The 17,029-nt window shown below is 38.6% G+C and overlaps 1 protein-coding gene and 1 long non-coding RNA gene across 2 annotated transcripts in view; both read left to right on the top strand.

Moving 5' to 3' along the window:
* LOC396905 (acrosin inhibitor) overlaps positions 1-898 on the top strand; it is a 121,344-nt gene extending 120,446 nt beyond the window's left edge. Inside the window, exon 7 of the mRNA XM_085009631.1 lies at positions 513-898. Coding sequence (XP_084865757.1) covers positions 513-575 — 63 coding nt within the window. The 3' untranslated portion in view covers positions 576-898. The remainder of the gene's footprint in view (positions 1-512) is intronic.
* Positions 899-10,149: 9,251 nt separating this feature from the next.
* On the top strand, positions 10,150-14,396 carry LOC110259536 (uncharacterized). The gene is made up of 4 exons (XR_014839036.1): positions 10,150-10,387; positions 10,707-10,840; positions 11,741-11,775; positions 13,117-14,396. It is a non-coding gene; the product is annotated as an uncharacterized LOC110259536 (long non-coding RNA).
* The last annotated feature ends 2,633 nt before the right edge of the window (positions 14,397-17,029 follow it).

The raw sequence follows: 17,029 nt of genomic DNA, 5'->3' as shown, positions 1-17,029 counted from the left end.
TCTGTCCATTGATGTGAGTGGGGTGATAAAGTCTCCTACTATGATTGTATTCCCATCAATTTCTCCTTTTATGTCTGTTAGTATTTGTTGGAGGTATCTGGGTGCCCCTATATTAGGGGCATATATATTGAGGATTGTAATATCCTCTTCTTGAATGGATCCTTTTACCATTAAGTAGTGTCCTTCTTTGTCTTTCTTTATGGCCTTCATTTTAAAGTCTATTTTGTCTGATATGAGTTTTGCAACTCCTGCTTTCTGGTCTTGTCCATTGGCATGAAATATCTTTTCCCATCCCCTCACTTTCAGTCTATATGTGTCCTTTGCCCTAAGGTGAGTCTCTTGAAGGCAGAAGATTGAAGGTTTTTTGCTTTTTTAACCAGTCTGCCACTCTGTCTTTTGATTGGAGCATTCGGTCCATTGACATTTAAGGTGGTTATTGAAAGATACGTATTTATTGCCATTTTGAACCTTGTTTTCCAGTTGATTCCAAGTTTCTCTTTTCTTTTTTTTAGGTTGGATGGTTTCAGAAAGAAAAAGACAAATACCATATGATATCACTTATATCTGGAATCTAATATACGGCACAAATGAACCTTTCCACAGAAAAGAAAATCATGGACTTGGAGAATAGACGTGTGGTTGCCAAGGGGGAGGGGGAGGGTGTTGGATGGATTGGGCACTTGGAGTTAATAGATGCAAACTATTGCTTTTGGAATGGATTAGCAATGAGATCCTGCTGTGTAGCCCTGGGAACTACGTCTCATCACTTATGATGGAGCCTGATAATGTGCGAAAATAGAATGTATACATGTATGTGTAACTGGGTCACCATGCTGTAGAGTAGAAAAAAATTGTATTGGGGAAATAACAATTAAAAATAAATAAATAAATAAATAAATGGATCATGCAATTAAATGTAAAATGCAAAACCATAAAACTTACAGAAGAAAACACAGGAGAAAACCTAAATGACTTTGGGTATGGTGATGGCTTTTTTAGATACAGTACCAAAGGCTTGATCCATGAAAGAAATAACTGATTAACTAGGCTTCATTAAAATTAAAACATTCAATTCTGTGAAAGAGAATGAACACAAGCCAGAAAAATAGGAGGAATATCTGCAAAAGACACATCTGATAAAGGACTATTATCCAATATACACAAAGAACACTTAAATCTCAAGATTAAGAAAACAAACCACCTTAAAAGGGCTATACTACCCAAAGCAGTCTTCACATTTAATACGATCCCCATCAAATTACCCATAATTTTTTCACAGAACTAGAACAAAACATCAAAATTTGATATGGAACCACAAAAAACCACTATTGCCAAAACAATTCTGAGAGAAACGAATAAAGCTGGAAACATAACTCTCCCAGACTTCAGATAATACTACAAAGTGACAGTAACCAAAACAGCATGGTACTGGCACAACAACAGACATATGAACGAACAGAATAGGGAACCCAGAAATAAAATGATACACCTATAGCCAATTATCTATGGCAAAGGAGGCAAGAATATTCAATGGAGAAAAGAACATCTCTTAAGCAAGTGGTGTTGGGGAAAGCTGGACAGCCTTGTGTAAATTAATGAGATTAGAACATTCCCTCACATCACATACAAAAATAACCCCAGGAGTTCCCATCATGGCTCAGTGGTTAACAAATCCGACTAGGAACCATGAGGTTATGGGTTTGATCCCTGGCCTCACTCAGGGGGCTAAGGATCCAGCATTGCTGTGAGCTGTGGTATAGATCACAGATGCGGCTCGGATCCTGCGTTGCTGTGACCTAGGCCAGCAGCTACAGCTCTGATTAGACTCTAGCCTGGGAACCTCCATATGCCATGGGAGCAGCCCTAGAAAAGGCAAAAAAGACCACACACAAAAAAATACCCTCAAAATGTTGTGGTTTTTTTTTGTTTTTTTTTTTTTGTCTTTTCGCTATTTATTGGGCCACTCTCGCGGCATATGGAGTTTCCCAGGCTAGGGGTCCAATCAGAGCTGTAGCCTCCGGCCTACACCAGAGCCACAGCAACACAGGATCCGAGCCACGTCTCCAACCTACACCACAGCTTATGGCAACGCCAGATCATTAACCCACTGAGCAAGGGCAGGGACCAAACCTACAACCTCATGGTTCCTAGTTGGATTCGTTAACCACTGTGCCACGACGGGAACTCCTCAAAATGGTTTAAAGACTAAATATAGGACATGCCACCATAAAACTCCTAGAAGAGAACATAGAAAAAAACATTCTGTGATCTAAATTATAGCAAAACCCATATACCTATGGAATGGGAGAAAATACTTACAAATGGAGCAACTGACAAGGTGTTAATTTCCAAAATATATGAACGGCTTATATAACTCAATATCAAAAAAGCAAACGACCCAGGCAAAAAGTGGGCAGGAGCCCTGAGTAGACATTTCTCCAAAGAAGACTTACAGATGGGCAACAGGTACATGAAAAAGTTGTCCACATGGCTGATTATTAGAGAAATGCAAATCAAACCAAAGGTATCACCTCATACTGGTCATAGTGACCATCATTAGAAGGTCTAGAAATAATAAATGCTGGACGGGGTGTGGAGAAAAAGGAACCCTCCTACACTGTTGGTGGGATGGTAAATTGGTGCAGCCACTATGGAGAATGGTATGGAGGTTCCTTAAGAAACTAAGAACTACTGTATCATCCAGTAACCCCACTCCTGGGCATATATCCAGACAAAACCGTAATTCAAAAAGACACATGCACCCCAATGTTCACAGCAACACCATTTACAACAGCCAACACATGGAAGCAACCTAAGTGTCCACTGACAGAGGAATGGATAAAGAAGATGTGGTATATGGTACCCACATAAATGCAAGAGAGTATTAGTCAGTCATAAAAGGAATGAAATAATGCCATTTGCTACAACATGGATGGACCTAGAGATTATCATACTAAGTGAAGCATGTCAGAGAAAGACAAACATCGTATGATATTACTTACATGTGGAATCTAAAAATGACACAAAGAACTTATTTACAAAACGCAAACAGACTCACAGACATAGAAAACAAACTTATGGTTACCAAAGGTCATAGTGGGGGCGGGGGGGGTAAATTAGGAGTTTGGGATTAATTTATATATACTACTATATATAAAATAAGTAAACAAGGACCTACTGTACAGCACAGGGAACTATACTGCATATTTTGTAACAACCTAAAATGGAAGAGAATCTGAAAAGAAAGTTGCTATCTCTGCGAATTAACATAATACTGTAAATTAACTATATACTTCAACGAAAAGAAAAAAGGAGTGAACCAAAAAGGTCATGTGAATTATCTAACCAGAGAAATAAAATAGCTTTTCTATAAAAAATTTAAAGGATAAATAAACTATAGACTATTTAGATTAGATATCATTACAACTCCTTTGACACACAACTTCCATTCAGAAGTAGCCCACTATAACATGTAAAACTCTGCTGAAATATACCTTCATTTTCATGGAAATCAGATTTGTTAATTTAACTATCTGAAGCAGGCTTAAAGTAATTCTTGGTTAAGTTTTTATAACTGTGATGTTCTCTCAGTATAATTTTTTTTTCCATGAGACATAGAAACCGTACAGAGAGTTAGTACTCAGGCAGCATTTACTCTGACCAGTCGCCTCTTTAGAAAGGTATCATTAGACATCCTGCTGGCACGATTTTAAATCGTAATCTTGTTATATTGGTCACAAAAAAAGAAGCAAAACAAAAAGCTTTAAGCCTGAAAAATGATAGGAATACAAACAACAGAGTTTTAGTTTATATTTTTTCCTTTCGGCCACTGATACTTAACATCTTTTCATGCACTATTACCAGCCATGTATCTCTTTTGAACTGATTTATGATAATCCTGACACTCATCTTTGCATAGCGATTTGGTTAGTCTCGATGTTGCTATGTTTAAATCATTTCATATCATTAATTCGGGTTAAAACGCACTTATTTATTTTGCTGTTATTGATGTTGCTGAACCTGTTTTATACTTAGACTTCTCTCAGCTGGCTTCTGTGTCCTTTTGACATACTACCATTGCTGAACTGTTTTGTTTTTGAGCACTTACTTTTCAGCAATACAAAACATTCCATTCACCTTGTATATTTCCTGTCCCGGTTCTAGAGTCAGCCATTTCTACAGGGTTTTGCTCTGCTGGTTTGCTCTGCTGGTTTTGCTCTGCTGGTTCTGCTCTGCTGGTTCGCTCTGCTGGTTTTGCTCTGCTGGTTCGCTCTGCTGGTTTTGCTCTGCTGGTTTGCTCTGCTGGTTTTGCTCTGCTGGTTTGCTCTGCTGGTTTTGCTCTGCTGGTTTTTCTCTGCTGGTTTGCTCTGCTGGTTTTGCTCTGCTGGTTTTGCTCTGCTGGTTTGCTCTGCTGGTTTTGCTCTGCTGGTTCTGCTCTGCTGGTTTGCTCTGCTGGTTTTGCTCTGCTGTTTGGTTTGCTGGTTCACAGGGTTTCTTTTTTGGGAGAATGGTATTAGAAACCAAGATCTGGATGATAAATGGGTTTTGCTACTGAGGCAACACTGTCTCTGGGCAATCTTGGCTGACAGAGCAAAGAAATACACACACGTATACTAACCCATATGTATACGCATATCTATTAATGTATTTACATACAATGATCTTTATCTGTATGAAGATGAACACGAGTTCTGAGGGGCATCTTCAAGTCTAATCCAATGAATTTGGAGTAACATCAAGGTGAATACACTACTGCATGGATTATTCTTCTTTTGTCTTGCTTATCCCTAATTTCCCATTTTAACAGTGCAAACCTGGCTTCCATCTCTATTTAATGTTAAATGTTAGTATACATCAATAGTAGTATCAGAACTGTTAACCTGTATACGTTGGGGGGAAAAAGAAAAACTTTTATCAACTAGAGAACAGTGCTTATGCGCAGTGCCTTCTGCCGTTAGTCTTACAGACTCCACTTAGAAGTGAAGTCACTAAGGTCGTGGCCTCATTTCCCCTTCATTTGGGTTATTTCCTACACTTGTAACACAATTAGATTATTTTGCTACCATCTGCATTCTAAGTTTCCTCCAACCTACCAAATAATGTTTTAGTTTATAAACATTAGAGTTCACTCTTGGTATTGTAGAATTTTTTGGTTTAGACAAATGTAGATTTCATAAATGCATCATTACTGTACATTACACATCATACATAATAAAACTGCTTCTGTTTGCAGATGACATGATTTTATATATAGAAAACTCTAAAGACTCCACCAAAAATGTTTTAGAACAAATAAATTCAGTGAATTTGCAAAATAAAAAAAAAATCAACATAGGGAAGTTGGTTGCATTTACATACACTGACTGTGAACTATCTGAAAGGGAAATTTAGAAAAAATTCCATTTATAATAGCATCAAAATGATGAAACACTTGGGGAAAAATTTATCAAGGAGGCAAACTTTGATGAATGAAATTGAAGGCATAAATAAATGCAAAGATATCCTATGTTCATTTATTAGACGAATTTAAATTGTTAACATATCCAGACTACCCAAAATAATCTATAGATTCAGTGCAATCTCTGTTAAAATTCCAATGGCATTTTCACAGAAATAGAAAGAAATCCTAAAATTTGTATGGAGCCACAAAGGCTCCAAATAACAAAAGCAATATGGGGAAGCTCAAGGATGATTTCAAAGCCACAGTGATCAAAATAGCATGGTACTGGTATAAAAACAGAATCACACCCCAATGAAATACAACAGCCCAGAAATAAACTCATGTTGAAGATCATATACTGTCAGCTGATTTTCAACAAAGGGAAAAGTATAGTCTGCTCATTAAATGGTGTTGGATAAGCACAACACAAAGCGGTGAAATTGGACCCTTATCTTACACTACACAGAAAACAACTCAAAACAGATTAAAACTTAAATGTAAAATCTGAAACTGAAACTCCTAGAAGAAAATATAGGGAATAAGCTCCTTGACATTACTTTTGGCAATGACTTCTTGTATCTGACACTTAAATGTGCAGGTAACAGAAGCAAAAATGAAGCTGAACTACATCAAGCTCAAACGCTTCTGCAAAGCAAAGGAAAACAACCAATAAAATGAAAAGGCAACTTACAGGATGGAAGAAAATATATGCAGACCATGTTTCAGATAATGGGTTAATATCCAAAATATATAAAGAATACATAAAACTCAATAGCAAAATAAAAACAAACAAACAACCCAATTTCTTTTTAAATGAGCAAAGGAAATGAATACTCGACTTTTCCCCAAGGAATACATACAAATGGCAAGTGGATAAATGAAAAGGTGCTCAACATCACGCATCATGACGGAGCTCCAGTGGCCCATCACCTCTCTCCTGCTGGGAAGGCTATTTTCAAAAACACCAACACAGGAGTTCCTGTTGTAGCTCAGCGGTAACGGACCCAACTAGTACCCATGAGGATGTGGGTTTGATCCCCGGCCTCGCTCAGTGGGTTAAGGATCCAGCGTTGTGGTGAGCTGCTGTGTAGGTCTCAGATGCAGCTCAGATCTGGTGTTGCTATGGCTGTGGCCTATGGCGGCAGCTGCAGCTCCAGTTCTACCTCTAGCCTGGGAACTTCCATATGCTGTAGGTGTGGCCTTAGACAAAAAAGGAAAAAGGCACAAATGATACAAAGTATTAGGATGTGAAGAAAAAGAAACACCGCTCACAGCAGGAAAACAGTGTCAGTTCTTCAGAAAACTGGAAAGAGAACAGCCTTATGATTTAGCAATCCCATTTCTGGGTATGTACCCCAAATAAATAAAATCAGTACTGCAAAGAGGTATCTGTGCTTCCATACTCATTGCAATAGCCAAGGTATGGAAACAACTCAAGTGTCAGTTGATGGGTAAATGGTAAAGAAATTGTAAGATACATATTGTATAATGTATAAATATGTAATGTGCATATGTGTATATATATAATGTGTGTATATATAAGATATAAATATATACATATATATAAATACATATAATAAAGAGGACAGCCTACCATTTAAAGCAGTGTGGGTAAACCTGGAGCATGGTATGCTAAGTGAAATAAGCCATACACAGCCAAGACATGGAAACAACCTAAATGTCCTTCAACATATGAAAGGATTAAGAAGATGTGGTACATATATGATGGACTACTCAGCCATAAAAAGGATAAAATGATACCACCTGTAGCAACATGGATACAACTAGAGAGTCTCATTCCAAGTGAAATGAGTCAGAAGGAGAAAGACAAATACCATGTGATACCATTTATTATGTGGAATCTAAAATACGGCACAAATCATCCTATCTGCAAAACAGAAACAGATCACACACACGGAGAGCAGCCTTGCCGTTGCCGGGGGGTGGGGAGGAGTGTGTGGGGAGGCACTGGGATGGACGGGAGGTTTGGGGTTGGGAGATGCAAACTATTACATTTAGAATGAATAAGCAATGGGGTTCTACTGTACAGCACGGAAAACCAGGTCCAGTCTTGGAGGAGAACAGGATGGAAGATAGTATGGGAAAAAGAATGTGTGTGTGCGTGTGTGTGTGCTGTACAGCAGAAACTGCCACCACGCTATAAATCAACTGTACTTTAAGAGAAAGAAATAAGCCAGACACAGAAAAAAACCTCATGCTCACGCTTGTACGTGGAATTTAAAAAGGGGAATACGTAGAGGCAGCAAGTAGAATGGTTTTTATGACTGATGGGGAAATGGTGAGATTGTGCATCCAAAGTACAAAGTTACGTAGGATAGGTTTAGAAATATAACGTATGGCATTATCACTATATTTAACAATACTGTGTTGAATACTGGAAAATTTCTAAGATTGCAGGTGTATTCATCATACACACAAAAATAGTAACTATGGGAGGAGATGATGTATCAATCAGTATGACTGCAGTAACACTGCATTATACGTGTATCAAACATCATATTTTATGCCTTAAATATACACATATACAGCTTTTACTTTGAAAACTAAGTAAATAAAAAAGAAATTTCCCGGAAGCGTTTACTCAACCTTATCCTCGGGTTCAGTCTGCAAGTACACTGATTCCCAGTCAACAGCAGTTCCCAACCCACGAGAAAGGTTTCCGGCACCGCGCTCTAGCCTCCGGAACGCGGATCATGAGGAACTGCCCCGCTTCCAGTCCAGGCGTTTTGTCTCCTGATGCTGACTGTTGTCACATCATCCCGGTCTCTTCTGAGACATGATGCTTTTTAGAAGAATCCAATCACTTCTGAACACAGAGTAAATGAGGACTTCATTCAATTTTTAAAAGTATGTGTCTCCAAAAAAACAAAACAAAACAAACAAAACAAAACCCAAAAAACTGTACTATAGTTACGCAGGGGAGGGTCTAGCATTCTGGTTTTTATATTAATTAATTTATATCTTTTTAATCTCGGCTGGTGCGAAGTTAAGTCCAGGTAGCTCATTTCTATTATTGTCCAGGATGGTGAATTTCTTTGCCCACCACTTCCGTGGTAATAACTTGGCAAAGACGGACACGGATCTAGGTTTTCCTTTTTTCTCCTTTTCTCTTAAAATAGCTTCTCAAATGAGTGTGTCATCCCTGCGACAATTTGAATAAGATGTACGTTTCCTTTTCCTTCGTGAAGTTATATATAAAAATCCACATGCCCAACATTCCCTTTTCTGGTGAATTTCAAAATTTTGTAGACTGCTGTGAGTCAGAGCTTGTCTGTCCTGCTCTTAATCTCTGTTGATAATACAGGCAAGTGCACGGAATACAAAGAATTCCCCATAACTTCACCTCTAGTCTTCAGTTTACTTTTCCTTAAAATATCCTATGCCACAAGAATTGGTCTATCACAGGTATCTCTGATGGTGGCTAAATAAATCATTCAAAGAGCTACTGTAAACATAGTAGTATTTTGCTATATGTGGGTCCTTAAATTGTCAGGGAAAATTACTAATCATAAAATGTTTCTTTCTAAATCTTGGGTTTCTTCAGTGTGGGGAAAAAAAACCAGGATGAGAGTGACAAATATCCAACTACACAAATTAAACAAAGACAGTTTAAGTTTTTTACCCGTAACATCGAAGACAAAGGAGTTAGAAATTATTACCCATGTTTAAAATAAGAAAACTGGAGTTCCCATTGTGACTCAGTGGTTATCAAATGCAGCTAGCATCTCTGAGGTCAGGGGTTTGATCCCTGGTCTCACTCAGTGGATCTGCGCCCCACTCTGGTCTGTGTGCATCCCTGGTCTTTACTCAGTGGGTTAAGGATCCGGCGTTGCTGTGAGCTGTGGTGCAGGCTGGCAGCAGTAGCTCTGACTGGACCCCTAGCCTGGGAACCTCCATAGGCCACATGTGCGGCCCTAAAAAGACCAAAAAATAAAAAAATAAAAAATAAATAAGAAAACTGTACATCAGAAAGTCTAAATATGAGTGAAGGTTTGTAAAGAGCAGATAGAATTTGGACCCTGAGCTTTCACCTTGCTTGAGAAGCCTGCAGTATATTGTCAGTTACCTATGCAGTAGAGACAAAATGACTGAACATCAAATGTAGGTCACTGCTTCATCTGTTTTCAACTCCCCGGCCTTTTCTCTCTTGCACCCCAGAAATTTACGCCCTGGGCTCTAGCCCAGGTTTCCCAAAGCTGGCTGGTGCTGAGAGTCACCTGGGAACTTTAAAAACACATCATCAGCCAGACCTCATCTGCAAACATCTGAACACTCGTTCCAGTCTGGGTGGTGAGACTCCTCAAAGGTTCTCTAGGTAATGTCAGGCACCCGCTGTAAAACTGTGCAACAGTCTGACATGATGTAACCCTTAGGGGAAACTGGTCCAACTGGATGGCTCTGTATTATTTCCTACAATTGTCTTAAAAAAAAAAAAAAGATTAAAAAGAAAGACTTTCAATTGAGTGTGATTCTGGTATTGAAAGCTACCAAGGGTCTAAGTCTTTATCTAATTATAGTTCACAACACTCTCCTTCTCTTGCTTAAATTCTCTCGTTCCCGTCTAACTCAACTGCTTGGAACGCCTTCACAGATCTTAGAATCTCTAATAAGTTTTCACTGGCTCCCTTCCCATAATTCTGGATTCATCAGATCAAGTTGTTCCCAGGCCTCCTGCGGAGGGAAGATCTATTGAGACGATTTCTAAAGCACTTCTCGTGCCTACTTTACAGCCTCTGTGAAGACCCAGGATCCCTCCCTCCGTTTTGTCTGCCCCGGGCCTCCTGTCTACCCAATGAGCTTCTTATCTATCAGTAAGATCAACGTAGCTGGATGGAAAAGACTGAGAAGCAAAGGCGAAGCAGACAATCACAGTTTCAAGAGCTGCTGGCCTCTCTCTCCACCATGTCTCTGTGTCAGAAAGTTCAGGTGGGGAACTAGGGAGTGAGCCCTGGTGTGTGGCCCTGCTGCAGGGGCGGCCCCTACCTGCATGCTCCCTTAAACGCAGCCAGGTTCCCTAGGAGCTGATGGAAAGGGCTAGAAAAAGTAAGGCGCCCCTTCTTCCACGTGCAGAAGGGACTCTGTCCCAGGCTTTCTCTCCCTTCAGGTCACACGTCCTGTCTTGTTGAATCTGAGGGTTGGGAGAAGAACAAAGGAAAGCGTTCATCTAAGTTAGTAACCTGGGGTTGGACCGGTTCCTTTACCAGGAAGGCATTCATCATGTGTGGACTGTGGATTCTATTTATAGAAAAAGCAGGATTTTTCCCTGTTCATGAGTTATAAACCAGTCTAGAGTTTGCATCCATCAACTTGACAAAATGCCTTTCTCATCATGGATCAAAGCTATTTTCATCATTTTCTTTGTATTTTTTCTTTATTCTGGTGAGTAAACTTTCCTGTCCTGAGGTGAACACTTCACAGATCTTAGAACATTCAGAAAACAACTGCTATAAAGCAATTTCATTGGGTTTGTAATACTTAAACTGATATAGTGAAACTGAGCTTTTGACAAATTCTTATTTTAAACTGCACCAGTGGATGGCTTTCCCGCCTCTCCCACATTGGACGAATGGAGACAGAGGTGGGTTAGAATGGGCAGCAGATGTTATGGTTTTGTTTATAACTCAACAACGTTCAATTCTTCCTTTCGGGGGCTCTGTTCCATTGCTGTTATTGCTGTTAAATGCAGAGTGAGGATGGGTAATTCCTTCTAGACATGGTGTTTCCTGACGGTCATGTGTGCCAGCTCTGATTCCTCTATTTCAAGGCCCTGCATAAGGAGGGAATTCATTGTTCACCTTGACACCAAGCTATCTTACTTTAAGCTTATTGTGATTCATAAATTTCAGAATAAGATAATCTGTAAGGCTACCTTGGATAGAGGCAAACAACTGGTTAATGAAGTACCGATTAATTTCTTCATAATTAAGTGACTTGCGAAGCACTGGTCTCTGATTAGGATCTTAATAAAGGTGAAAAGAGAATGCTACCTTTAAAGCAAGGTACAGGGATTAACTGAAAAATAATACATAGTATTTGTTCTCAGTGTAAGATTAATTTGGGAATAAAACTGTTTTTTGATTTTTATTTTGTGAATTTAGTGTTTCACTGCTGCCATAAAAGCTCATCACATTATTATAATTATTTTAGTGCAGGCAAATCTCATATATTTGTGCTACAAAGAGATATAGTCACTACCAGGGACTATGCTTTTTTACTTTCATTTTGTATCATTTTCATCTCTGTGTTGTTTTTTTATCTTTCTTTCTTTTTTTTTTGCAGATGCTTCCTTACAATTTGCACTAAGAAGTGACATGGTAAGATAACACTTATTCTTACCAATTTAAAAAAATATTAAACTATTAACATTTTTAATATTACAAATTTTAACAACAAAATCGTGTGGCCTTTATGTAAATACAAAGAGACTTGTAAAAATATTGATAGTATTTTAAATTTTAAGTGAGTGATGTTTTCATTGAAGTTTATTGTTAAACTTAGATACAGAATATATTTATCCCACTCTGATGTGTGGCATTTCATATAAGGCTTGCAGAACATTTTTTACCCCATGTTCATTACCTGATAAATTTCATGTTGTCTTTTGATATTTTACAGACAAACTGTATTTGGTACATACTTGCACCACATTCTTGTACTGGGGAAATTGAGCCGGTCAACCAGTGGCCAAACTTATCTTAATAAATGTACTCTCTGCAGTGAAAAGATGTAAGAATATGATAGTAAATATTTTCTTTTCCAAAGTAGTGAAGAAATCATTTCAAAAGAATAGGAAAATTCATGGTACTGATAACCTAAGCACAGCACACACAAAATAACCGTCGTAACTCTACATAAAAGAGGTACTGCATTCACCTGTATGTTTCCCTAAAGTTCCAATTTCTACAAAGGACTAGCGCTTTACCGCTCTCCACATAATCATGCTGAATGTTCTGCAAATCAATTAACTGAACTTAGTTTTGTTATAATTTACTAATGGCAGACTAGCGACCAAGGTATGGTAATTCAGAAGCCCTGAGGCTGCATGGCAGATCTTGGTGATGCCCTGATACTCGGCTCTGTGGATCTCCAGCTCCGGGAAGCTGGGTCATTGACACGGGACCCTACTGTTGGAGTCTGAAATCAGTCAGAGTGCAGCATTCATTCTAGAAAGGGACTCTTGTGATGGTCTCTGAAACCCCCCAGACAGCCTTTCACCGCTTCCTCAGACTGCAGGGCAGTCCAGGACACCTCTACCAAACTTCTGCAACCCTTCACGCCGAAGGGTTCATGGTCTGGAGGTTCTGCCAGCCTTCCTGCCTCGTCCCCATATTCTCCCCAGGTGTTTCCTCTCTTCCAGTCTTTGCACACTGCCATCTCCTTCTCAGGGACCACCCCCACAGCCCCCCATCCTCCCCGTTCTCAGGTACGGGCAGCTTCAAGGTACGAGTCAGCACTGAGCTAGGAGGAGGGTCAGTTGTCCTCACAAGAGCAGAAGTGCAGGCCAAGGAACAGGTGGGCCCAGCTGGGCACAGGAAGGAAGCAGTCTCACCACCGTTTCCCCACTGAAAAATCCTTCTCACTGGGGAGCACTTGCGACACTTCTGAAGTAGTTTAACATGCTATTCTGAGAACTTGTTTCTCTCCTTTCTCTACAGACTCTTCTTCATGAAAATTTTGAATATGATCATTTTGGTGTTTACGAATTATTATCCATATATCCTAATGTAAGCTCATTGTGCAGTGGATTCCACAATTAGAATTAGTAGAGTTCTCTCAGTTGGGAACTTAAATTAATAGATGATTAGATGAATCCTCTTATGGAACATGAAACGAAATACAGGATGCTGAAAATTATTGCCAACTTTAAGACTTTTTGATTTCGGGATTTTGATCTTCCATGTTCAATTACTCAATAATAGTTTTAAAAACTAGTATCTTAAGTATATGTTTCCCATCATAAAACCTAATACAACTTAAAATCCTAAATATTTCATTCAAAAAGTTAAATGATTTTGTCCTTATTAAAATCTTTCTTTTTTACAATTGAGGCAATATTTTCCATTAGAATATAAAAGTACATTCATCTAGTCCTATAGTCTTTTCTTCGCAGAAGCTTCTAACTCCTCAGCAAACACTGTATACTCATGCATGTGCTCTTTTTAATTTTTATTCAACATATCACAAAAAGCCTGCCGTGTGTGAGGCCCTGTATCAGACAGTAAGGAAAAGACAGTCCGTAAAATTAAGCGTCAATCTTCGCTAGGATCTTTCACTGTATTGGCTAAAGTTACTGTCTCTTAGCAAATGGGACCTCTTTTTCTTTGAGCATTTCTATCTACAAAAGCTGTGTCAGGGAGTTTGCCAGGTATTATCTAACTCTGTTCTTACAAAGATTTCACTAGACACTGGCTCCATACTTTAGCCATATGAAACTGAGATAGGGAGGCCCACAATATTGAAACCCTGCCATGTTGATACTGAAAGGGCAATTTCAGTAGAGAACTTACTATTACTTTAAAAGCTTATTTATTGAAATATTTACTTACCAAAATCTTAAACATTTTCAGGTATATTACTATGATTTTTGTAAATATACAGGGACTGCCACCATCACGGCGATTCAATTTAAGATTATTTAAGATTATTACCCCCAAAAGATTCTTCTGATCTGACTGCAGTTAATCCCTCTTCCCACTCCCTTCCCCAGGCAGCCACTAATCCACATTCTTTCCACATTGTTTTGCCTTCTCAGGATATTTCATATGTAGAATGAAGGCGATGTAGGCATTTATAATTTGCTTCTTTCACTGGGCATAATAATTGGAAGTTTATACACTTTAAACCAACTTTATACCACCTGTGAGTAGTTGATTATTTTAAAATGATGAATGATGTTCCATTGTGCATTGATAAACCACATTATGTTTATTTACTAGTTCAGGCATTTGAATTATTTCTACTTTTCAGCTATTAAGACTAATTCTTCATGAACATTTAGTGTGTAAGTACTTGTGTGGACCAATGTTTTTTGTTTCTTCTTCTCTTGGGTAAACAACAGGTATTGAATGCACGGTTCACGTGGTAGATGTGTTGAACTTTGTAAGCACCTGCTAACCAAAGCGGCTTCTTACATTTCCGCCAACAATGCATCAAGTTACAATTCTCCACATCCTCATGAACACATTTTATTCTTTTTCTTTTTTTAATTATAGCCATTGTGGCATTTATCATTTTTATAATCATAGGACATTTAGTACACCAGAAGCTAACACAACACTGTAAATCAACTATACTTCAATAAAAAAAATATATAAAACCATTTAAATTAGTATGTGGAACCTGTGTATATACCATAAGGTCATAATTAAAAAAAAAAAAGAAGTTCACATAGTGGCAAAGTGGAAATGAATCCGACTAAGAACCCTGAGGTTGTGGGTTTGATCCCTAGGCTCGCTCAGTGAGTTAAGGATCTGGCGTTGCCATGAGCTGTGGTGTAGGTTGCAGATGGGGCTCGGATCTGGCATTGCTGTGGCTGTGGTGTAGGCCAGTGGCTATAGCTCCAATTAGACTCCTAGCCCAGGAACCTCCATATGCCACGGGTGCAGCCCTAAAAGGACAAAAGAGGGAAAAAAAGAAACAGAAAAAGTTGAAATCTTAGTAGAAGATCATATACCACATGTTAAAACTGGCTGCTTCTTAGTGATAGAGTTTCTTCCTCCCCCCCTTTAACAAGAAGATCTATTTTCTATCATAATGGGAAAATTAACTTTTATAAATCAAAAAAAGCCAATGCGTTTTATTGCTATTATGACCTAATTTTACCCAATTTAACATTACCCCACAATGACATTAGATACCAGAGTTTCTCCTCCAGTCTCCAGAATTACATGTGAGTACCCAGGGGTTTATTAGGCTCCAGGGAAGAAGCGAAGAGAACCCTGGGCACTTTCTTAAACCAGCAGAACGTCATCTGCTAAGGGCTGAATGTTTGTGTCTCTCCCAAAACACCTATGTTGAAATACTAACCCCCAAGGTGAGGGTATAGTGAGGACGGATTTGGCGAGGGGATTAGGACAGCAGGACAGAGAGCCGTCACGATGAGGATTAATTACTGCTTTTATAAATGAGATCCCAGAGGGCTGCTGCTGCTCCTGCCACATGAGGTTGCTCTGAAAAGACAACCACTGAGCAAGCAGGCTCTCAACAGAAAATGAATCTGCTGGCACCGTGATCTTGACCTTTCAGCCTCCAGAATTGTGAAAAATGAACATACATTAAAATGACTGATGCTGGTCTCATATGTAATAAATTTCTGGTTAAAATTATTATTTTTATCATATTACATGTTCTGGGTTATCTTTTTCTTTGTGATTTGTTTCATTTTTATGTTTTAAAATACTATTGACATAAGAAGAGTTATCATTTCTTCCAGTAACTACCTTTATATTATACCCTCTCAGAAGCTTTTTGTTCCCCACTTCTTATTTAATCAATTAGTGTCCAGTCTGCCAGATTTTCATGCTGTCATTTGAGTCTCACTTTTTCCTACATGACAATCAATGAACTCACTGTGTTTGCCCCTTTCCCTTCTCCTCCTTATAAATTTTTTTTGTCATAGCATGTAACTTAAAATCTTCATATAAATTTTTCACTTTATGTCAGTCTGTGCTTTAGTATAAAATGCTTTAAAGTATGCTAAACACTCATATTCAGCCTTTTACCAAACTTCTCCCATTAGTCACTTGGTTGAATTAGGCTGATCCATTAGAAAATTGCTCAGTAAGGGCTCATAAATACAAAGACATCTTACATTATTTTGCACTTAAAACTCATTTTCTATTGGCTTTACCCTAGAAGACCATCCAGCTAGATATCAAATCTTGGGTTCCCTCCTTATTTCTTTGAGATTTATTTATTTATTTTTATTTATTCTTTTTAGGGCCGCACCCACGGCATATGGAGGTTCCCAGGCTAGGGGTCTAATCGGAGCCTACACCACAGCCACAGCAATGCCAGATCTGAGCCACGTCTGCAACCTACACCACAGCTCATGGCAATGCCGGATCCTTAACCCACTGAGCGAGGCCAGGGAACAAACCCGCAGCTTCATGGTTCCTAGTGGGATTCGTTTCCACTGCACCACGACGGGAACTCCTTCTTTGAGATTTATGACAAAGCTTTTCTGAATTTATTTTGCTCTGGATGTTCCTATTGAGATATGTAAACCAAACTTGTTTTCCTGTCTTGTTAATTATTTGAATTTTTTGCCAGAAGACCCTGAGGAATTTTCTTTATGGCAGTCACGCATTTCTCTTTCATCTCATAAGTACCATACTTATAAAACATGTTAATAATTAGGAGACACTGGATGTAAGGTAAACAGGAATTCTGTCCTATCTTTGCAAAATATCTGCAAATCTGAAACAATTTGATAATAAAAGTTTTACTAAAGGTTAAAGTTGGCACTTTTCTATTTTTCGTACCCATAGTCAGTATCTGAATCACCTTATTCTCGTCCCAACCCTGCTAGCTATAATTCTCTGTATTCAAAGGCATTCTCCTAAAGTC

The sequence above is a fragment of the Sus scrofa genome, chromosome 2 (assembly GCF_054392235.1).
Source record: "Sus scrofa isolate SSC_HxYL_T2T_F1_AM1 chromosome 2, Sscrofa_HxYL_maternal_Yorkshire_Landrace_v2.0, whole genome shotgun sequence".
NCBI lineage: Eukaryota > Metazoa > Chordata > Mammalia > Artiodactyla > Suidae > Sus > Sus scrofa.
This window is presented reverse-complemented; position numbering and strand designations above follow the sequence as displayed.